Here is a 24,724-nt window from a genome sequence, read left to right as displayed (position 1 = left end):
AAAAAATTTTTTGTGAAAAAAAGTACTTTTTCATTTTTACAGATCAATTTGTGAAGCACCTGGGGGTTCAAAGTGCTCACTATGCATCTAGTTAAGTTCCTTGGCGGGTCTAGTTTCCAAAATGGGGTCACTTTTGGAGGAGCTCTATTGTTTAGGATCACAGAGGCTCTCCATACGCGACATGGTGTCCGCTAACGATTGGAGCTAATTTTCCATTTAAAAAGTCAAATGGCGCTCCATCTCTTCTGAGCCCTGCCATGCGCCCAAACAGTGGTTTATGACCACATATGAGGTATCAGTGTACTCAGTAGAAATTTCCCAACAAATTTTAGAATCTATTTTATCCTGTTACTCATATGAAAATGAAAAAATGAAAGCTAAAATAACATTTTTGTTGGAAAAATTAAAATGTCCATTTTTCCTTCCAGTTTGTTTTAGTTCCTGTGAAGCACCTGAAGGGTTAATAATCTTCTTGAATGTAGTTTTGAATAGCTTGAGGGGTGCAGTTTGTAGAATGTTGTCACTTTTGGGTATTTTCTGCCATATAGACCCATCAAAGTGACTTCAAATGTGAGGTGGTCCCTAAAAAAAATGGCTTTGTAAATTTTGTTGTAAAAATGAGAAATCGCTGGTCAACTTTTAACCTTTATAACTTCCTAACAAAAAAAGTTTTGTTTCCGAAATTGTCATGATGTAAAGTAGACATGTGGTTAATGTTATTTATTAACTATTTTGTGTCACATAACTCTCTGGCTTAACAGAATAAAAATTCTAAATATTAAAATTGCAAAATGTTCAAAATTTTCACCAAATTTCTGATTTTTTCGCAAATAAACGCAAAAATTATCGACCTAAATTTACCACTAACGTGAAGCCCAATATGTCACGAAAATACAATCTCAGAATCGCTGGAAGCGTTCCTGAGTTATTACCTCATAAAGGGACACTGATCAGAATTGTAAAAAATGGCCAGGTCATTAAGGTCAAAATAGGCTGGGTCGTGAAGGGGTTAAAGGATGGTGGAAGTGGTCACCACCCATATCAGCAATCAAAGTAGCTGCCAGCAAGGAAACTGACATTTAACCCCTGCTGGCCTTAAAGGACAAAAGATACGTTTAAATTATAGCGGAGCTAGAGCTGCCATGAATCCAAAATGACTAGTGACAATTATCTTACATTACAGTTTTTTTGTTAAATGGATTGTTCCTCCAATAGCATTTATTATGTATCATGTAAATGTATGATAATCGTTGTCCAGAAGTAAATTAAGGTTTTGTAAATCTTGAAATCAATAGCAGCTAGACACAATGACTATGAATAGGAAATAAATAGTGTTTTGTTTGTGTTACTATTATACAGTAGAGATTTAGTTTATGGATTACAAAAAATGATCCTTGAGACTACTGAAAGAAGAACATGACTGCAACACAATCATTTAATGTGTATTCTTAAGGTTTGGATATCACTTCCATTTTCTCTGCAACTTGGCCTGTCTGCTTGCTCAATGGATCACTCATTAGTTTTGCCTTAGTAAGAGATTGCATGAAAAGTAATTTCTTTCTTTCCCATTACTCCACTAATAAGTCAGATGTTCTCATTTTACAGAAATGATTAAAGAACATTAACATCTTTATGACTTATCAACTGAACTGCAGATAAAAATAAGCCATCTAGAGTAAAGGTACCGTCACACTTAGCGATGCAACAGCGATCCTGACAACGATATGACACGGTCAGGATCGCTGGTGCATCACTAAGTGGTCGCTAGTGAGCTGCCAAACAGGCAGATCTCACCAGCGACATAGCAGCGGTTGGCGGTCGCTACTTTCCTGTCAGACGAGGCGATGAAGACGCCCTCCCGCCCGCGTCCACGCGTTGCTCGTCACCACAGCAGAAAGCCCAGCAGGAAGCTGACGACGAGAAATGGCCCAGGCCATTCTCGCGTGATCAGCGATAATCAGCGGGGGTGCCGGTCGGAGGTAAGTATCACACATAGCGATATCGCTACTACGTCACAAAACCAGTGACGTTATAGCGATATTGCTAGCGATATCGCTTAGTGTGATGGGGCCTTTAGCCTAGAATATTGTATTGAGCCTCTTAAATCCAAAGACAATTATCAGGATCAGAAGATATGCCTCTACCGACCACAGCGGTTTATCTCCCATTCGGAGATCGAACGCAGCCAAGTATGCTTATATACGAGTGTGTGTATGTATATATATATATATATATATATATATTGTGAGACAGTGACCGGTGCTGTAAGCCTGAAATATTGCTCTGGGACCTGTAGTTCCACGAGCTTTATTTGTTTATAAAGGGGGCTTAATGGGTTAGCCAGAGAGCTTGACGGGAATGACTAACCACACACATCTCCCACCTATGGAGTGGTTACAGCTACATAATGTGACCGTGCTTTGGTTCACATGTTCTAGGTTGTAAGGTCCTGCAAGAGGTCAGGCCTGTGTGTTGGAAGGTCCTGTGAGTGGATGGACTTCCTGAAGAGCACATGGTGAGGCTGTGTACCTGGAAGAGCTTTGTGTTGAAAGGTACTGCGAATGGACCGGATTCCTGAATAGCACATGGTGAGGCCATGGACCTGGATGGTCTCTGTGTTGGAAGGTCCAGCTGGTGGACTGGATTCCTGAATAGTACAGGGTGAGACCATGTATTCGCCTTCGGGCCCCTGGTACCATTTCCTCCATAGCCTTACCCGTGCGTTGGTGACTACGTCATGCTGAAATGCAATGGTCCTCCCTGGCAACTCTGAGCATACATCCGTATTACGTAGCACCTGAACAGAGCACTCTATCTATTTTACCCTGACCCCTAGCCACATCCTAGGCCGGTGCCATAGGGTTCCTCGTGGGTATGTCCCCAGTCACCTCCACGACCACACACTCCAGGTTTTTCCCTGCGTTATTTTTAAACCAGAATTTTTCACAGCTGCTTTTCTGCAAGGAACCCTGAAACTGAGCTGTCCCGAACTTAACAGGGGACACCTCCAGCTCGGGGTTCATTAGGGTCTCCACGACCTCTACTGCCACAACTTCTATTGGAAGCCTATTGGGGTTACACTCTGTCCCTAAATTGGTGACCCCTGTGGTAGATATCTCAACATCTTCGGGTTCTATGCCCGAAACAACATTTTTCAGCTCTCTTGCCAATACTTCTAGGGGGAACATATCGGGATTACACTCTGTCTCTAGATTGGCGACCACTATGGCAGGTATCTCTGACTCGACATCTTCGGGTTCTACAACAGGCACAACCATTACCATGAGAAAGTTGACCCTAGTTCCCAACAGGGGCCAAAACAGGGGTAAGTCTCTCCCAACACAGTCCCACATGGAAGGGTCTTCACCACTCCCATCACATGTTCGAAGTCCCCACATGATGTGGAAAATTTAACCTTCACAGTTGGATATTTACAGATTTTCCCATCGATACCCATCACCTTCACTTTCTGTCCTTCAGGGTTGACCCTGGCAACAAGGGATATTTGGACCAAAGTCACTTTGTTCCCCATGTCCAGGAGGGCCTCTGTTCGGCACCCAGTCACAAGTATTTAGCATAATTGCAGTTCGCTGCCGGCAGTGCTCATAGTGGTGCTACAAACTGGCTGAGCATACATAGTTACATGGCGAGTATTCCCGCAGTCCAAAGGTTCAGATGTCACAGAACAGTTGATAGCCCCATGCCCGTACTCTTGACACTGCCAACACTCAACACCTGCAGCTCGACTAGACCTTGAAGCCGCTTTAGGGAAAATAGGAGTTTTGTCACCCTCACTTTGGGTTACTTCCACATCACGGGCTTGGTCCTGGTTAGCCCCAACAGTGATTTGTGGACTTTTCCCCTGCTCTGGTACAATGTCCTGAGTGGGTTTATACCGCTCAATCAATCCTATCAGCAGGTCCAGGGTGCCTAGGTTCCTTAGCCTGCCCAACGCTGCATGGCGTCCGGCAGAGTCCACACCATCCGAGCGACCACCACTCTCTCTACCATCTTGGTCAGGGTCAAAAACTCAGGTTGGAGCCACTCCTCCACCAACTGCCGCAAGTCATTTGCCTGAGACCTGGCGGGCTAAGACTCTACATAGAACCACTGGTGCACACACTGATCACCGCTTACCTTTTGGGTTTCTTCTTGACCCTGTTGATCGCTCCTCACCTTAGGGGTCTCCTCTTTGCACCACTAAAGCTCCGGTAGCTTCTACTGCAGCACCTCTTGCTGCCGCTGCTGCAACTGCAACACCTCTTGTCGCTGCTGGAACTGCAGCATCTCTTGTCTTGCTGAAGCCGTTGCTAAGCACATACTGCTCCAAAAGTTCCTCCATCTTTCCAGCAGACTTGCACAACGACATGCACCACGCTTTGGGGTATGCCTCAGTTCACACTGCCCGCATTCTCCACCATATGTAGTGCCACAGTAGCACACTTACGCAGTGATGAGGCAGTGACCCTCAAAGTTCAAACACAAAACTCCTTTAATGTGTTTCTTCACAGCATTAAATGTCCAAATTCACACACAAATGCATATAATTTCATAGTGCATAGTATTAGTGTCCATTTCATCACACTACATACTACACGGCATCCTTCCATTTACAGTCACTAAACACGTTGGCAAGTTGCTCTGGGTGACTGCACCGCCGTGTCAATATCTCTTACAGCATCACATAGCACACGAAATCCTTTACACTACAGTCATTAAACACAATGGACTTCCCTTTGACCAGTTTCCGTGAGCGACTGCACCGCCGTGTCAATGTGTTTTACTCACAGCATAACACAGTCCATGATATCCTCTGAATCCCAGCCGGGAACCATATCCTCCTGTTTGCAGGCACTAAACACCCCTGTCCTCCTTTGACGTTGCCGTGGGTGTCTGCACCGCTGTGTACGCTGTGGGTGCTAGGACTTTTAGCTGCCTTGATGTCAGCTCCGCTTGCCTATGTTGCTTCACTCACAGCTAGCACTTTGCAGGGCCTTCTGTTCTGCACTCCCACCGAATACCAGACTCACACTGACATTACACCTGACACACCCCAAACCCTTTCCAGCAGGGCTTTTAACAAAGAAACCTGTGACCTTCAGCCACATGGAAAAGCCTGGCCTGGAGTGAAACGAACTGCATGACTGCCATCCTGCAGTCTGTTTCACAACACAACATCCCAGAGCAGGTTTTCCTTACATCTGCCTTGAACACTAGCATGTCCAAGACTACATTTATTTTTATTATTTCTAGTCTGCATTACAGTCACCGCTATGCCCGTGACTGCCATGCAGTCCTATGGCCTTCATACACCTCCATGCACATCCTGGAGAGAACACACAGTCACCCCTACCTGTGACATCGGTCACTGCTTCACCATTGCAGTCACAACTACACCTGCGACTGCAATGCCCCCTCATGGCCTCACTACGCCTTTGTGCGCATCCTGGGGAGAACAAAAAGCGACCACTATTTGTGATACTGCCTCAACATATATATAATTTGTATATATATATATATATATATATATATACACAGTTGTGTGAAAATTGTTTGCCCTGATTTCCCATTCTGTTGCATGTTTGTCACACTTAAGTGTTTCAGATCATCAAACAGATTTAAATATTAGATAAAGATCACATTTAAACTAAAAATGAAGGTTTTAAATGAAATGAAGGTCTTTATTATTAGGGGAAAAAGAAATCCAAACCTACAGGGCCCTGTGTGAAAACATGATTGACCCCTAAACCTAATAACTGGTTGAGCCACCCTTAGCAGCAACAACTGCAATCAAGCGATTGCAATAACCGGCAATGAGTCTTTTACAACACTCTGGAAAAATTTTGGCCCACTCATCTTTGCAGAACTGTTGTAATTCAGCCATATTGGAGAGTTTCCAAGCATGAACCGCCTTTTAAAAGTCTTGCCACAGTATCTCAATTGGATTAAAGTCAGGACTTTGACTAAGCCACTCCAAAGTCTTAATTTTGTTTTTCTTAAGCCATTCAGAGTTGAACCTGCTGGTGTGTTTTAGATCATTGTCCTGCTGCATAATCCAAGTGCGCTTCAGCTTGAGGTCAGGAACAGATGGCCTGACATTCTCCTTCAGGATTTTTTGGTAGACAGCAGAATTCATGGTTCCTTTTACCACAGCAAGTCTTCCAGGTCCTGAAGCAGCAAAACAATCCCAGACCATCACACTACCACCACCATATTTTACTGTTGGTATGATGTTCCTTTTCTAAAATGCTATGTTACATCAACGCCAGATGTAATGGGACATACAACTTCCAAAAAGTTCAACTTTTGTCTTGTCAGTCCACAGAGTATTCTCCCAAAAGTCATGGGGATCATCAATATGTTTTCTGGTAACACTGAGAAAAATCTTTATGTTCTTATAGCTCAGTAGTGGTTTTCATCAACCACAGATCTTCTTATGCAAATACTTCGGTCATTTTGTGTAATCTCGGAAAGACTCTATGATGTTGGGATCAGGGCTCTGGAGGTCATATGATTATTTCTGAAACGTCTTGTTCTTCTTTACAATGAAGATAGTTTTTAATGACTTTGGCGGTATGTTTGCAATCATTGTCCTGCTGCAGAAAAAAATGGAGCCAATCAGATGTCTCCCTTACACTATTGCATGATGGATGTGCGTGATAGTATGATGGTAATGCATGATGGATAAAGGATAGACTGTATTTCACAGCCCTGGCCTGTGACTTTCTGCAGCCATGAGGGGACAGGAGTGGAAGGTCATTCAGTGGTGTTATTCTGGTCACCTGACCACTACAACCAAAGACAAACCTTAGTTGTCAGGTTACTGAAGAACGGGAAGTCATTGCTTCCTATCCTCAGAAAGTAGCCACAGCACTTCTGTGGATGGGTGCACAAATACAATCCTGTCCCGTAGATAAATAGACATAAAATCATCACTCCAGATAGTTAAAATAGTGAGGTTTATTATAGAGAGCAATCCGGAAATAAATGTTTTGGTCAACAATAGACCTTGATCAGTACACAAATTTCAATGTTGAGATTGCTAGGAGCTCAGAGCTTGTGTTATGCTGTGACGTCCACCGCTAGTAAAATGCAGGAGAGCGCTATGTACATGATGGTATGATGGTATTGTATGATGGATTGACTGTATTTCTCAGCCCTGGCTTGTGATTTGCTCAAGCCATCAGATGACAGGAGTAGGAGGTTATTCAGTGGTGCTTATTCTGGACTCCTGACCGCTACAACCAAAGACAAACCTTAGTTATCAGGTCACTGAAGAACGGGAAGTCATTGCTTCCTGTCCTGGAAGCAACCATTGGAGACTCCGGTGCAGGAGGAACAGGGTTAAAAACGGTGAGTATAACTTAATATTTTCTTAACAATGCCTGCATGTTGAAAACATGTTTGAATATCAGATAAACTGTTTAGCGAAGTGTGACATAAAGATTTATGCATGCTTCCATAAGACTAAAAAGATATTTTTAGGTTGATCATCTAATGCTCTGTATCTATCATACTTTTAACCTCAAATATATTTTATATGCATTCTTTATCTAATGATACAGTATGCTTTGATGCAAAACTGTACTGGGCAAAAAATGCAAGCCACTTTTTTTCATAAAACATATATGGGTATATACATATTTTTGTTATTTTAGAAAATAATTATGTTTTATTTGCATTTGTACAAAGTGTGAAACTTGGTCTGAAAACTCTTGGAATAAAAAGGGTTAATGTATTTTTACTTCTTTATAAACATATAAATGTTAAAAAAATTATGGAAGTTTGTAAAATATTGTAAATAAAATGTATGTATTTAATTACTTGTACTTTTGGTGGAGTGGAAAGATGTATTACTATGTCTAATGTTTTCAAGTGGCAAATGATTGCAATTATATGGGCAAAATAATTCTCAAATGTAAGTGAATATCAACACCATTAATATGTTTTTCTTTAATGAACTTAAAGGAATTTGTACCTTCAGAGATATGAAATTCATGAGGCATTTAAGGTTTCTTTTGATTACTGAGGAAGAGGAAATGCATCAACTTAGCAGAAAACATTATTTCTGGGTTAAGGATTATTTCGTGTTTAGAAGATTTTACCTTATCATATACAGTGGGTATGGAAAGTATTCAGACCTCTTTAAATTTTTGTTTCATTGCAGCCATTTGATAAATTTAAAAAAAATAACATTTTTTCTTCTCATTAATGTACACTCTGCACCTCATCTTGACAGAAAAAAAAACAGAAATGTAGACATTTTTGACAATTTACTAAAAAAGAAAACCCAAAATATCACATGATCATAAGTATTCAGACCCTTTGCTCAGATACTCATATTTGCCACATGCTGTACATTTCCTTGTGATCCTCCTTGAGATGGTTCTACTCCTTCATTGGAGTCCAGCTGTGTTTAATTAAACCAATAGGATTTGATTTGTAAAGGCACACACCTCTTTATATAAGACCTCACAGCTCACAGTGCATGTCAGACCAAATGAGAATCATGAGGTCAAAGGAACTGGCCAATGAGCTCAGAGACAGAATGGTGGCTAGGCACAGATCTGGCCAAGGTTACAAAAGCACTTCTGCAGTACTCAAGGTTCCTAAAAGCACAGTGGCCTCCATAATCCTTAAATGGAAGAAGTCTGAGACCACTAGAAGTCTTCCTAGACCTGGCTGTCCAGCCAAACTGAGCAATCATGGTATAAGAGCATTGGTGAGAGGTAAAGAACCCCAAGATCACTGGCTGAGCTCCAGAGATTCAGAAGGGAGATGGGAGAAAGTTACACAAAGTCAACTATCACTGCAGACCTCCCCCAGTTGGGTCTTTGTGGCAGATTAGCCTGACAGAAGCCTCTCCTCAGTGCAAGACATATGAAAGCCAGCATAGAGTTTGCTAAAAACCACATGAAGTGTTGAGGAGAGCCTTAAGATCAAATACTTAATTAACCTCAGGACATAAGAGATTGAGAGGAACTACCCATACAGTGTATTATTTCACCTTACATGAGCTTTTTCAGATCAAAGTGTGACACTAAAGAAGGCTGCCATTTCCTGTTTCACCACACACCATGTGCACCATGTGCTGGCATCCAAGATGATGCCTACCCTGATGACCTCTTGGATCCGCCCACGACGGTGCCCACTCTGATAACCTCATGGACCAACCCAGCCTGATGACCTCATGGATCCGCCCAGGACGATGCCCACTCTGATGACCTCATGGACCAACCCAGCCTGATGACCTTATGGATCCGCCCAAAGACTAGCTCACTGCCCAACCCACTAACCAATGGAATACATCCAAACACTCCCATTTTAGAGCTAACCGAGCCCCCTTACAGGGGATATATAAACCTATGTTTGGATTAATAAAACTCTCTTGGAGCTGTGCCATAGATTGATAACAGAGAGGTTACATCCAACTGTCTCTGGTGTGATTTCTTTAGTGCACACTGATCAATATCCATTGGGCCAGGAGCAGGCAACTAGTGAACATTTCTTATTGTTCAACCTAACAGAAGGACTCCCAGACTATGAGAAATAAGATTCTCTGGTCTGATGAGACGAAGATAGACCTTTTTGGTGATAATGCTAAGCGGTATGTGTGGAGAAAACCAGGCACTGCTCATCACCTGCCCAATACAATCCCAACAGTAAAACATGGTGGTGGCAGCATCATGCTATGGGGGTGTTTTTCAGCTGCAGGGACAGGATGAATGGTTGCCATTGAATTAAACATGAATGTGGCCAAGTACAGAGATATACAGGATGAAAACTTCCTCCAGAGTGCTCTGGACCTCAGACTTAGCTGAAGGTTCACCTTCCAACAAGACAATGACCCTAAGTACACAGCTAAAATAACAAAGGAGTGGCTTTAGAACAACTTTGACCATCCTTGATTGGCCCAGCCAGAGCCCTGACTTAAACCCAAAGGAGCATCTCTGGAGAGACCTGAAATTGGCTGTCCACCAACATTCACCATCCAACCTGACAGAACTGGAGAGGATCTGCAAGGAAGAATGGCAGAGGATGCCCAAATCCAGGTGTGAAAAACTTGTTGCATCATTCCCAAGAAGATTTATGGCTGTACTAACTCAAAAGGGTGCTTCTACTCAATACCGAGCAAAGGATCTAAATACGTATGACCATGTGATAGTTCAGTTCTTCTTTTTTAATAAATTTCCAAAAATTTCTACATTTCTGTTTTTTTCAGTCAAGATGGGGTGCAGAGTGTACATTAAAATGAACTTTTTTGAATTTACCAAATGGCTGCAATGAAACAAAAAGTGAAAAATTTAAAGGGGTCTGAATACTTTCCGTACCCACTGTATTTGCTACATGTACTGGTATTTATGTAAAATGTTGTATATGGTTATCCTGCACAAAAACACAACAAATTACTGGTATGTGGTAATGGTATATGGAAACTGGACAGAAAATGTATAACTATAGCAATATAGTAATACAGTATATAAAGCCTATGCAAATGCCCTGAAAAGCTTAACCCCTTAGTGACAGAGCAAAATTGGTACTGAATGACCAATTTTTACAATTCTGACCACTGTCAATTTATGAGGTTATAGCTCTGGAACGCTTCAATGTATCCCACTGATTCTGAGATTGTTTTTTCATCACATATTGTACTTCATGTTAGTGGTAAAATTTCTTCAATATAACTTTCATTTATCTAATATATAAAGCTCAATGTGTGTGTCAGATTTCTGGCTCTGCACAGCAGAAATCCAGAGCCGTACATTCAGCGGTCTCCCATTCTGCTCCGACCGCTCAGGGACCTGCTCAGCAATCACGGCAAGCCAGGTGTGCTGCTCAGACTTGTTCTGTGAGCCTGGATGTTGCTGCCACCTCTGGTGCAGCAACGGTAGCGCAACCTGCTCAGCAGGGAACTGCTCCAGAGGCTAAGTCCTCGTGCCGTGTTACTGGGCATGCCCGCAACTTGACTTCTAACTGGAGAGCAGAGGTCACGTGCTCAGGTCCTGCGTCGGATCTGATTGGTTCCTTCAAGGGTACTGGAAGGTCCCGGAAGCGCATGGCTATAAAAAGCCCGCATGGCAGCTCGGCCATGCGCTAGTGTAGCATACTATGCTGAGTGTGAATGGTGATGGATGCATGTTCTGGTGACTGACTTATTAAGAAACCCCTTCCCTCTGATATTACGAATGGTGACAGAGTGTTGGTGATAGTCAGCTCCCATTAGTGGCAAGCCAAGCGCCACTGTGCTTCCTGCACTGCACACTAACATCCGGCGGTGTCCGGCTTTCCGTTGCCGTCGTCTAGCGGCTATAGTTATTGCTACCCGCTGGTTATCCTGTGAGGCTAACAGGGCCAGGGTCTTTGTGTTATTTACTGTGAAGCGACTCTGTGTCTGAACAGAGCCACTCAGCGTTCGGGTGACGTTAACCCGAGTGCAGTACTTCACCTAGTGGTGTATCTGCCATTGTCCAGCAGTGGTCTTATCATCTACCGCACGGTGGACCCCCGGGCGGCGAATGCACCTTCTATTATTTATATCTGGTGCGTTCCACCAACCCTAACATTACACTAGTGCCAGGGTCTGACTGGTAATGGCAGACGTGCAGCAGTTGCAGCGCTATATTCGGCAGCTGGAGAGCAGGTTGGCAGCTATTGAGAGCGCCAACTCAGCTGCGAATACTGCGCTAGCTGCCGCTCAGACTGTCGCTGAGGCTGTCTCACGTGTGCCCGCACTTTTGCCCACGCCGACAATTACTCGCCTCCCGCTTCCCGACAAGTTTTCGGGTGACAGCGTCACCTGTAGGGGATTTGTGGGGCAGTGCTCAATTCAGCTCGAGTTACTGGCTGCACCGTTTCCTACAGAGCGGGCTAAGGTGGGCTTTATTATGTCACTCTTGTCTGGCCGGGCATTACAGTGGGCTACACCGTTGTGGGAATGTGATGATCCTGTGGTTCAGGGTGCTGCTCAGTTCCTCACAGCCCTGAAGCAGGTCTTTTTGGGGCCACGGATCACGCATGACACCTCCCTGCAATTGCTATCCCTAACACAGGACTCACTCTCGGTCAGTCATTATGCCGTCCGGTTCCGGACATTGACTTCCGAGTTAGAGTGGCCGGACAAAGCTTTAGTCCCGGTGTTTTGGAGAGGGTTAGTTGAGCACGTTAAAGACGCTCTAGCTACCAGAGATGTTCCCGCAAGTCTGGAGGAATTGATTGCCGTCTCCTCCCGCATTGACCTCCTGTTTACGGAGCGCGGGCTGGAACGGGCACAATCCAGACGTAAAGTTCACTTGGCTTCCACATTCACCGAGCCGCTAACATACCCCGCACAGGAGCTTTTACCCTCCAAACCTATGGAGGTGTCTCGCACCGGCTCAAAGCCACAGCCGATGCAAAGCTCTGTACGTTGCTATCAGTGCCGACAGTTTGGTCATCCGGCTAGCACGTGTCCTCTGCGGGCGAAAAAACGTCCACGTCCAGTGGCCGTAGGTGATGGGCAGTCCAATATGAAACCCTTCTCACCCAAACCGGGAGGCAGAGGTTACCGTGGATTCCGGGGCCGAGGGGAACTTTATGTCTTCTACCTTCGCCCAGAAACACGCCATTCCCCTGGTACTATTACCACAGCCTCTGACCATCAGGGTGGTTAACGGAGCACCATTACCCTCTCAGGTGACCCATCAGACAGCTCCACTTGGGCTCTTTATCTCACCCTCTCATCGTGAGACTCTGTCCCTGCTCATCTTGCCTGATGGCATCGATCAGGTGCTTCTCGGGGTTCCTGGCTCCGTTGTCTCTCTCCTCATATCGAGTGGGCGACAGGGAAGATACTCACCTGGAGCAAGGACTGTGAGGGAAGGTGTCTGAGGGGCAGTCTTCAAGTGTCCTCCACTGAAGTGATCTCGCTGCGCTACCTAAACCCTACCACCAGTACGTGGACATCTTCTCAAAAAATCTGCGGAGACGCTCCCGCCGCACCCTCCATATGATTGCACAATAGACCTCATGCCAGGCACGGAACCTCCTAGAGGCTGTGTGTATCCACTATCACTCCCCGAGACAGAAGCTATGTCACAATATATCCGGGAGAACCTGGCTAGGGGTTTTATTAGAAAGTCGGTGTCGCCGGCTGGTGCAGGGTTCTTCTTCGTTCAGAAGAAGAGCGGAGAGTTACGTCCCTGCATAGACTACAGAGGTCTCAATGCCATAACTGTAAAAAATAAATACCCTCTTCCGCTGATCTCTGACCTGTTTAACAGGTTGCAAGGATCCCGGATCTTTACGAAACTAGATCTACGGGGGGCATACAACCTGATCCGCATTCGCGAAGGAGACGAGTGGAAGACAGCCTTTAATACCAGGGATGGCCACTATGAATATCTGGTCATGCCCTTCGGCCTTTGTAATGCGCCTGCTGTCTTCCAGGATTTCGTCAACGTCTTCCGCGACATGCTCTCTACTTCGGTGGTGGTCTATCTGGATGACATTCTCATCTTTTCGCCAGACTTGGCCACTCACCGAAGAGACGTCTGCAGGGTCTTCGACCGTCTACGGGCGAACTCCCTTTTCGCCAAGCTGGAAAAGTGCCAGTTTGAGCAGGAGTCCTTTCCGTTCCTGGGCTACATCATCTCGGCCCAGGCGTTGGCTATGGATCCTGCCAAACTGCAAGCGGTAATGGATTGGCAAGAACCTCATTCACTCAAAGCGGTGCAGCGCTTTTTAGGGTTCATCAATTATTACCGTCCGTTTATACCTCACTTTTCCACACTGGTTGCTCCTTTGGTTGCTCTCACGAAGAAAGGAGCTAACCCTAATGCTTGGACCGAACAGGTCTCCAAGACCTTCTCGGCTATAAAATCTCATTTTGCTGGCGCTCCCATTTTACATCGTCCCGATGTGAACAAACCGTTTATACTGGAGGTAGATGCCTCTTCTGTCGGGGCAGGAGCAGTCCTTTTCCAAAAGGATGCTCAAGGTCAGAAGCATCCCTGCTTCTTCTTCTCTTCTCACCGGCAGAGAAAAATTACTCCATCGGGGACAGGGAGCTGCTAGCCATGAAGTTGGCCTTTTCAGAGTGGAGACATCTCCTGGAGGGAGCTCGGTTTCCCTTCCAGGTCTATATGGACCATAAAAACCTAGTCTACCTACAGACGGCCCAACGCCTGAACTCTCGTCAGGCCAGGTGGTCGCTCTTTTTCTCCCGCTTCCGCTTCACCTTGCATTACCTATCAGGAGAGAAGAATGTCCGTGCGGACGCTCTCTCACGCTCGGTGGTTTCGGCGGAGGAAGGGGAGGCTGAGCCTCGGTTAATCCTCCCGCCGGAGAGTTTTAAGACTGTGGCTCCAGTGGCTCTCGAGTCAGTGCCACCAGGCAAGACCTTGGTGCCTCCTCAGCTACGGCCTGAGGTCCTTGCTTGGGCACATGCCTCCAGGGTGGGTGGTCATTTTGGTAATAAATGGACCACCGAACTCCTGGCAAGGTCATATTGGTGGCCACATATGGCTCGAGATGTTAAGGAATACGTGCAAGCATGCATCTCGTGTGCTCGGAACAGACCCTCTAGACAGAGGCTGGCGGGGCTGCTGTATCCCCTGCCAGTGGCGGATAGACCTTGGGAGATGGTTGGCATGGATTTCGTGGTTGACCTGCCCAAGTCTGGTGGCAGTACGGTCATCTGGGTGGTCACCGATCATTTTTCCAAAAAGGTGCATTTGGTGCCACTCGCACGGTTGCCGTCCGCTCGTGGTCTTGCCACTTTGTTCATCAAGCACGTATTTCGGCTACATGGCATGCCGGACAAAATTGTTAGTGATCGAGGTCCCCAGTTCGCATCTCGGTTTTGGAGGGAGCTCTGCAGCTTACTCAGCATCGAGCTAAATCTATCCTCTGCTTACCATCCCGAGACAAATGGGTTGGTTGAGAGAGCCAATCAGACCTTGGTCACCTACCTACGGCATTTTGTTTCTGCCAGGCAGGATGACTGGGCATCCTTGCTACCTTGGGCTGAATTTGCCCTAAACAATGCGGTGGCTGATTCCACTGGTCAGACGCCCTTTCTCCTAAACTACGGCCAACATCCATGCGTCCCTGTCCCGATGCCAGTGTCCTCCACTGACTCCAGGTTGGCAGACTGGGCAGTGGAGGCCCGGGACATTTGGGATCGCACTCAGGATGCTATCCGTGCTTCTAAGGAAAGGATGAGGGCGTCCGTCGACACGCATCGGCGACCCGCTCCAAGCTTCTCCCCTGGCAACATGGTGTGGCTCTCCACCCGAAATATCAAACTGCGGATCGAGTCCCCCAAGTTCACGCCGCGTTACATTGGACCTTTCAAGGTCCTTGAGTGAATTAGCTCGGTGGTCTATCGCCTGGCTCTTCCTCCACATTTAGCCATTTCGGACGTGTTTCATGTGTCCCTCCTCAAACCAGTTCACATGGCCCGGTATTCTGAGTCATCGGCCGGGTCGTCAGACTTATCGTCTGACGAGTTTGAGGCTAATGCCATCGTAGGGCGCAGGTTTGTCGGTGGCAAAAAATTTTATTTAGTGGATTGGAAGGGTCATGGGCCCGAGGCTTGAACCTGGGAGCCGGTGGAAAACATCCACGCACCGCTCCTGATCGTGGCCTTTGAGCGCAGTGAGGCGTGCCCTAGGAGGGGGAGTAATGTTAGGCGTCCGTCGGATTTCTGGCTCTGCACAGCAGGAATCCAGAGCCATACATTCAGCAGTCTCCCATTCCGCTCCGACCGCTCAAGGACCTGCTCGGCAATCACGGTGAGCCAGGCGTGCTGCTCAGACTTGTTCTGTGAGCCTGGATGTTGCTGCCACCTCTGGTGCAGCAACAGTATTGTAACCTGCTCAGCAGGGAACTGCTCCAGAGGCTAAGTCCTCATGCCGTGTTACTGGGCATGCCCGCAACTTGACCTCTAACTGGAGAGCAGAGGTCACGTGCTCAGGTCCTGCGTCGGATCTGATTGGTTCCTTCCAGGGAACTGGAAGGTCCCGGAAGCGCATGGCTATAAAAAGCCCGCATGGCGGCTCGGCCATGCGCTAGTGTAACATACTATGCTGAGTGTGAATGGTGATGGATGCATGTTCTGGTGACTGACTTATTAAGAAACCCCTTCCCTCTGATATTACGAATGGTGACAGAGTGTTGGTGATAGTCAGCTCCCATTAGTGGCAAGCCAAGCGCCACTGTGCTTCCTGCACTGCACACTAGCATCCGGCGGTGTCCGGCTTTCCGGCGCGTCGTCTAGCGGCTATAGTTATTGCCGCGGTGCGGTAGCAGCGTACATTGGCGGTTGCAATGCTACCTGCTGGTTATCCTGTGAGGCTAACAGGGCCAGCGTCTTTGTGTTATTTACTGTGAAGTGACTCTGTGTCTGAACAGAGCCGCTCTTAGCGTTCGGGTGACGTTAACTCGAGCGCAGTACTTCACCTAGTGGTGTGTCTGCCATTGTCCAGCAGCAGTCTTATCATCTACCGCACGGTGGACCCCGTGCGGCGAACGCACCTTCTATTATTTATATCTGGTGCATTTCGCCGACCCTAATAGTGTGTGTGTCCGGGATTGGCATCTGCACCGTCGCAGCTACAGCCATAAAATTTTGCACAGTCTGGACCCCGAGAGCGTCATAGGCTATGATGTGAGGCGAAATTTTAACCCCGCGCGTTCCAATTTAATTAAATAATTAAACAAAAAGGCGCTGGGACCCCTCTATTCTTGATAACCAACCTTGCTAGAGCTGAGGACTGCAGCCCCCAGCTGGGAGTTTTGCCTGGCTGGTTATAGAAAATACAGGGTAACCCACGCTGCTTTTTTCCTTTATTTATTTATAGAGCAGGTGGTGGCTGATGAATACCTCCATCAGCTGCCCTTGCTGTCACTGTTATTAGCAGCAGCAGGGGTAGGCTGATGGGATTAATATTTCCATCAGCCACCACCTGCTGTCTTTTTTATCACTTAAAAATAACTCTCGTCATTCTCCCCTGCTTACGCCAATCGCCGGCAGAGCAAGGGAGAATGATGAGAGCCGTGGTCAGCACCTGGTGCTGGGAAACAGCACTTAGTTTAACGCTTCTTCCCTGGTGCCTGTCCGTGTGGTACTGATGCAGCACATGGGTGGCACACGAATGAGACATGTGTGCCGCAAGTATTATACACACGGACACTGACATCTCCGGTAGCATTTTTATCCAGTACAGGAAATATCAAGATGTGTGAAAGAGGCCTTATAGCGGGTTTTTTGTTTGGGAGGCACAATGAACAAAAAACAGCAATTCAGGAATTTCTTTTGGGGGTGGGTGGGGTTTATGCCGTATATATATTTTTTTCATTCAAATATTTTTTTAGAGATAAATTATATATTTTTTTTTTATTATTTTTGTTTGTTTTTTTAAATATTTTCACAATTATTTAAAAAAATTTTTTTTACTTTTTTCTAACTTTTTCCCATTATGGGACTATCATTTTTTGTAGGCTGATCACTTCTAAAGCATGGAGATGAAGCAGCATCTCCATGCTATAGAAACTGTCAGCTCTGCACTGACAGACAAACTTGCTCACTATGCACTCGGCATGATCAGCAAGTTTTATAGGTCTGGTGACCAGGATGTCATCATGACAACATTGGGTCACTATGGCAATGATCAGGAAAGGAAAAGTCATACTTTACCTGATGTTGACTTCATTGTCAAACTAATTACACAACACAGAGACCTCGAACTTAAGTTCGCTCTGTCCAACAATAGTTTCGGCCAATTCTACAGAAAGTGGCACAAATGGGATAAATCTTTCCCTCCATCACTTACCTGATTAGCATTTGCATTTATATTTAATTATTCTTGGCCTCTGTATTATCTTATATTGGTCTTTATAATGTTAAGGTCAAAGTCATGTTCTATCATAGCACTGTTTGCTTCTATTCTGTATACCATAGTTTGTTGTTTACAATGCTATTTTTTCAAGGGCTGCGTCCCTTGCTTTACTTGGGTCAAATTGTTGCTGCCTTGCAAATTTATGTTTGTTGTTATGTTTACTGCCCTACCCTTACATCAACTCCCTTCCCCCCCATCCCCTCTACCCCCCCCCTGTACCCTTGTTAAAAATAAAAATATTGGAAAAGGAAAGGAAAAGCTGCCTATGACCCAAAGAACTCCATCCCCACTGTCAAGCATGGTGGTGGAAACATTATGCTTTGGGGATATTTCTCTGCTAAGGGCACAGGACTACTTCACCGCATCAATTGGAGAAGGAATGGAGCCATGTACCATAAAGTCCTAAGTGACAACCTCCTTAACTCCGCCAGGACATTAAAAGTGGGTCGTGGCTGGGTCTTCCAGCAAGACAATGACCCAAAACATACAGCCAAGGGAAAAAAAAGGGGGGGCTAAAAAAGACGCATATTAAGGTCATGGAGTGGCCTAGCCAGTCTCCAGACCTTAATCCCATATAAAACTTAAGGAGGGAGTTGAAGCTCCGAGTTGACAAGCGACGGCCTCAAGATCTTAATGATTTAGAGATGATCTGCAAAGAGGAGTGGACTAAAATTCATCCTGACATGTGGGCAAACCTCATCAACTACAAAAAAAGTCTGACTGCTCTGCTTGCCAACAAGGGTTTAGCCACCAAGTATTAAGTCTTGCTTGCCAAAGGGATCAAATACTTATTTCTCACTTAAAAATGCAAATAAATTTATACAATGTGATTTTCTGGATTTTATTTTTGATATTCTATCTCTCAATGTTTAAATTAACCTACACTTAAAATTATAGACTGTTCATGTCTTTGTCAGTGGGCAAATTTGCAAAATCAGCATGGGATCAAATACTTATATCCTCAACTGTAGCAACATTAGGATTATTTGGTAAATAAGATTTGTATTAATAGATATGAATAAACACTGTGAATAAAAAGGACCACTGTCTAAAATATACTGTAGCTTTTGAGTGAAAAAAGAGCATCATGAAAAGAGATGTGATTAAACTTAGATGAAGGAAATACCTCCACTTACTAGACTCAAGCTGAACAATATCTTCACATTATAAATATAGATATGTTAATTATTTGTAAATTATTGGTAAGTAAAATGTATCTAGGTAATTTTTGATGTTTCACTGTATGTATTTATGATCATGTTACACATGTTCTTACAAATTTCTATTCTAATAATACAAGCACCGTGACAAAGACTCAGGATAGTCGAGACTTCAAATCTGTATGTTTTGCCAAAAGTAAGTCTATATTTCGGTACCATGTGAAATCACAAATTAAAGTACCTTTTACTTGTAACATTTGTGAGTGTGAAGTGAAGTTACTGATAAGCATTAATGGACCAATTCTTGTCCACTTGAACCTTCAACCCATTGACACTGAGTTCACTACAAATTATTTCATCTTAAAATAATAAATGATATTACTAAATTTGGTTCATCTTATACTGTAGCTGCTGTCTGGCACAAGAAATGTGCTGTAGTTTGGACTGGCGTGCATTTCTATCATAACTTACTGGACTTTTGTGGCATAAAATATGATGAAAGTTTCAGAAGTGCTTGGCAACATCCTATCCCAGGTAAGCCATGATCACTTTTCAGAAAGTTGCCAGAGATGGACACAACTGGCATAAAATTGCAAAAGTCACTGAAAACTACTTGCTGTACCAGGGCTTACATGTTCTCCAAATTGTGGCATTAAAAAATACAACTTGATCCATAAAAACAAGCCTTCATACAGTCAATGGAAAAATATATGTAGGGCTCTGGAAATGACCCCATCAGCTCAAAAGCCTGAGGCTGTGTGCCCACGATGCGATTTTTAAGCGTTTTTGCCACGATTTTCGGCGTGAAAACACTGCGAAAACATTTAAAAATATTGTACAGAACGCACTCCATGCATTCCTATGGCATTCTGCACATGCTGTGCTAATGCTGCGCTTTTTTCCACAGCAGAATCGCATCGCGGAAAAAATCGCAGCATGCTCATTCTTTCGTGCGTAATCGCAAAGAACTGCCGCAATTCCGCACCCATAGGAATGCATGAGAATTGCTTACTTCCCGCATGTGGCTATGCCCACCATGCGCGAAGTTAAGCGTCTCATGTGAGGTTGGTACCCACGGTGTGGAGGAGAGGAGACTGTCCTCCAGGCCCTGGGTACCATACCCCTGTAAAAAAATAAAAAATAAAAAATCGGGGTATATTTACCTTCCGACGTCCCGCGCTGCCTTCCCGGGCCACAGCGTTCCCAGTAATGCCTTGCAGCAAGGTCCTGTGATGATGTAGTCTCGCGTGACTCTAGCGGTCTCGTGAGATCACTGTAGCAACACGAGACCAAAGTCATCACAGGTCTCACAAGGCATCGCTGGGAATGGGAGCGTCGCTGAGACTGCGAGGGACGTCGGAAGGTAAATATACCCAGATTTTTTATTTTTTAATTATTTTTTACATTCTTTCTTTTACTATTGAGGTCGCATATGCGGCCTCAATAGTAAAAACCTGGTCACACTTGTCAAACACTATGTTTGATGAGTGTGACCAACCTGTCAATCACATTCCAAGCGATGCTTCAAATCGCTTGGAAAGTGCTTGAATATCGCACATGAAAATCGCGGCAAAATCGCGAACATAATTGCAGTAAAATCGCAGTAAAATTGCGCGGAAAAAAACGCGCAATTTCTGGGAATGAGTCCGGTTTTCAGTGTCCGGATTTAAAAGCAATGTGGGCACATAGCCTGAATGTCATTTTTCTGGGCTTCAGATGTAAGTCCTTAATGTAACAAAACAAAATAATTGTCCTTTCAGCCTGACGCTATGAAAGAATACTATTGTGTTCATTGCTGAAGATAACCCACGGAAGAATTTGGCACCCTGCGGCTGTTTTACTAAAGGTACACCTGGCTGTCACATTCGACTAGTAATTGTAGCAAAGAACTGCTAGTTGTTCTTGCCTTAAGCTGAGAAATTGTAATAAAATGTTTATTGCAATTGTTGCAAAGAAAGGTCAGACTTTAACACTGCTGATTTTTCTCAATAGACAGCAACCCTGGGTGTAAGATTATTCCTGATCGTACATTGCCGGCCTGCTTTCCTTTTTCTTAAGCATATTTTTTTCTCAGTAATGCTGCTCCAATAACCAGCTCATTCATAAAATATATAGTTTATACAGTACAACAGCGCAATCACTATTTTGACCCAGTTCACTGTGAAAAAATAGTAAAGAAGAATGCGTTTCAGTCTGTCTGAAGAAAGTTTTCGAAGGTTACATTAACTGCAGTTTAAAATTCTTCTACATCCTTATTAGCAATGTTAAAACAGTATTCACAGATCCGATTCCTTTGGATTTCCAATTATACAATAAATATTATAGCCCCAGTCTATGAATTAGGTTACGAAGAATTACTTTAGTCTGCTGCCAGAAGATAAAAGGACATCATTTTGGCATATGTCTGCTCAATTTAAGACTGTGGGTTGGCGGGCTTGCTGTTGGCAGCAGATCAATCTCTGTATTGGCCAGCCGTTCAACAATGAATATATATTTATTCAGGAAAAAAGATAGGTTGCAACTGGTATTTCTTATAGGTTATGATCTTAGCTTCTTGACTGTCAGCTTGCAAAGTGAAAGTATGTGCTCCAGTTACACACACACATACACACACTGAATAGGACCTTCCTGTTTTGTGGGGGGAGTTAATAAGGTAAATTTGGCATTAAACATTATTGATGGAGACAAAAACTCATGCACCATGAAACAGTAGTAAATAGTCAATGCAATATATACAATCATAAGCTTTATTTCAACAACTACCTATCCTGTTAATCCTTTAGAGGTTGTGAGTTCTTTATACTTGGCTCTTGGAAGTGGCTGTCATAACTAGAGATGGGCGGACCCCTAGATATTCGGGTCCAGATGAACAGATAAGAAAAGTTTGGGTTTGGGCACTAGAACAGTACTCGGACCCCATTCACTTGAATGGGGGGCCCGAACATCCAGTGTTTGCCAAACTATTATGTGCATGACAGTGCTGAAAACACTACTTCTGATCGGTGGTAAAATCATTACCGTCGGTCAAACAGCAGCAGTTCCCACGCTGTCAAATGACAGTGTGAGCTGCAGCTGTGATTGGAGGTAAAAAGTTTACCTCCGATCACTTCCGCTAATAGAGAAAGTAGGCGGCAGCTGATGGGAGTATTCATAAGCAGGTGCCCAGTCTAAATAAATAATTTAAAAACAAAAAACAGGTGTGGGTTCTCCTGTATTTTTGATAACCAGCCAGGCAAAACTGACAGCTGGGGGCTGCAGCCCTCAGCTGTTAGCAGGGCTGGTTATCAAGCATAGAGGGGTCCCCATGCTGTTTTTTTTGTTTAAATAATTTAAAAAAAGGTGTGGGTTCCCCTCCATTTTTGACAACCAGCCTTGCTAAAGAAGACAGCTGGGGGCTGGTATTCTCAGGCTGGTAAGGAACCATGTATATTCCCCCCAGCCTAAAAATAGCAGCCCGCAGCCGGCCAGAAAAGGCACATCTATTAAACGTGCTAATTGTGGCGCTTTGCCTGGCTCTTCCCACTTGCTCTGTAGCAGACACAAGTGGGGTTCATATTTGTGGAGTTGATGGCACCTTTATATTGCCTGGTGACATCAAGCCCACGGCTTAGTAATGGAGAGGCATCTATAAGACACCTATCCATTACTAATCCTATGGTTATATCTAATATATAAAGCTCGTGTGTGTATGTATGTATGTATGTATGTCCGGGATTGGCATCCACACTGTCGCAGCTACAGCCACAAAATTTGGCACAGTCACACGTCTGGACCCCAAGAGTGTCCTAGACTATGTTGTGAGGCGAAATTTTAACCCCGCGCGTTTCAATTCACCAAACAATTTTGCCCCTATCTAAATAATGGGGAAAAAGTGTGTATCAAGCCCCGCCCTTCATTATGATGTCATAATGGTTGCCATGGCAACGCTGATGTCATCATAGGTTGCAAGCCCCGCCGCTCACTATGATGTCATAATGGTTGACTATGGGATGGAGGATGTGTGATGGGTATATGGGCACTGGACTATGGGATGGAGGATATGTATGACGGGTATATGGGCACGGGACTAGGGGATGGTGGATAAGTATGTTGGATATATGGGCACGGGACTATGGGATGGAGGATATGTATGATGGGTATATGGGCATGGGACTATGAGATGAAGGATGTGTGATGGGTATATGGGCACTCGACTATGGGATGGCGAATATGTATGATGGGTATATGAGCATGGGACTATGGGATGGAGGATGTGTGATGGGTATATGGGCATGGGACTATGGGATGGAGGATGTGTGATGGGTATATGGGCACTCGACTATGGGATGGTGAATATGTATGATGGGTATATGGGCATGGGACTATGGGATGGAGAATATGTATGATGGGTATATGGGCATGGGACTATGGGATGGAGGATGTGTGATGGGTATATGGGCACTCGAGTATGGGATGGAGGATAGGTATGTTGGGTTTATGGGCACGGGACTATGGGATGGAGGATAATTATAATTTGTTATAACTATCCACAGTTAGTTACTATGCCCAGGCAGCGCCAGGCTCTTCAGCTAGTGGTAAATAAAGACACAGCAAGAATAAAGTCTTTTATTTGAACTAAAAAGAAACCACACTTTTCTTTATTTAATTTAAAAATAACAAGCACAGTTTTACTCACCCAATGTCCATTTCATTGATCCCTCAACTCCTGTAATAAAACAAAAATAAAAAACAATATCCCTCACCTGTCAGTCATTCTGTCCCATGCAGTAATCCATGTATGGAGATAAATCGTTTTCAACCTGGACTGTGCCAAGATTTGACCTTCCAGACTGAGATCCACTGATGAATGAGCTCATTGAGGTTACCGCAGGTCACTGAGCCTGCATTCCCAGCCTGGGCCAATGAACTGTGGTGACCTCCCTCTGGTGAGATCACCACAAGCACAGAGAGATAGTCTCCTGGTGCAGAGGCGAGTTCACCGCAGTTCAAATTCACCGCATTGAAATTCTCCTGGTTAACTGTGGTGAAGTCACCTCTGCATGTGAGACTTTTTCTCACTGTGCTAGTGGGGATCTCACCAAGGTCACTGTAGTTCAGCCTGGCTGGGAACGCAGCCTCAATGACCGGCAGCAACCTCATTGATGTCAACACTAGTCACTTCTGCTGCGCTCACAGTAGCTCATTCACCAGTGGTTCTCAGCCTGGACAGTCCCATCTTGCTTCCTTTTATCAATAAACACTAATCTTTATACACTATCATGGGATTACGGCATTTGTCCCACTATTCTACACATTACCATAACATTACATAGGGCTTATACATATACACATTAAATGCAAAAACGCATAACATTGTTCACATTACACATAAGCATATTGCAGTTGTCTTCAGGGTAGAGACGAGGTAAGATGGTCCACATCCTCACATTCCTCCCATCTTTGCACATGGTCATCCTTGACCATCACCATCTGGAAACCTGCAAGACAACCACAAAGTTCCAATACATTAATACAATCCAACACAAATTTTTAGTAAGCTCTTTTTCTAAGGTATATAGTGTCCATGGTCAGCTCACTGACCCTTAATAATAATAATCTTTATTTGTAGAGCGCCAACATATTCTGCAGCGCTTTTCAGTTTAACAGTTTCAAAACACAAGTCATAAGTAACAATGTTAACATTAT

General features: G+C 44.6%; 1 protein-coding gene across 2 annotated transcripts in view; it reads right to left on the bottom strand.

Moving 5' to 3' along the window:
* Positions 1-21,772: 21,772 nt before the first annotated feature.
* The window catches only part of EPM2A (EPM2A glucan phosphatase, laforin), a 183,675-nt gene continuing 180,723 nt past the window's right edge, over positions 21,773-24,724 (bottom strand). For both annotated transcript variants that reach the window (XM_073557622.1, XM_073557619.1), the window contains one exon: positions 21,773-24,516. In XM_073557622.1, coding sequence (XP_073413723.1) covers positions 24,428-24,516 — 89 coding nt within the window. In that variant the 3' untranslated portion in view covers positions 21,773-24,427. The remainder of the gene's footprint in view (positions 24,517-24,724) is intronic.

Source organism: Dendrobates tinctorius, unplaced genomic scaffold (assembly GCF_039654945.1).
Source record: "Dendrobates tinctorius isolate UK_male_01 unplaced genomic scaffold, ASM3965494v1 ptg000250l, whole genome shotgun sequence".
Taxonomy (NCBI): domain Eukaryota; kingdom Metazoa; phylum Chordata; class Amphibia; order Anura; family Dendrobatidae; genus Dendrobates; species Dendrobates tinctorius.
The sequence above is the reverse complement of the archived record's forward strand: the minus strand, read 5'-3'. Positions and strand labels throughout refer to the sequence as shown.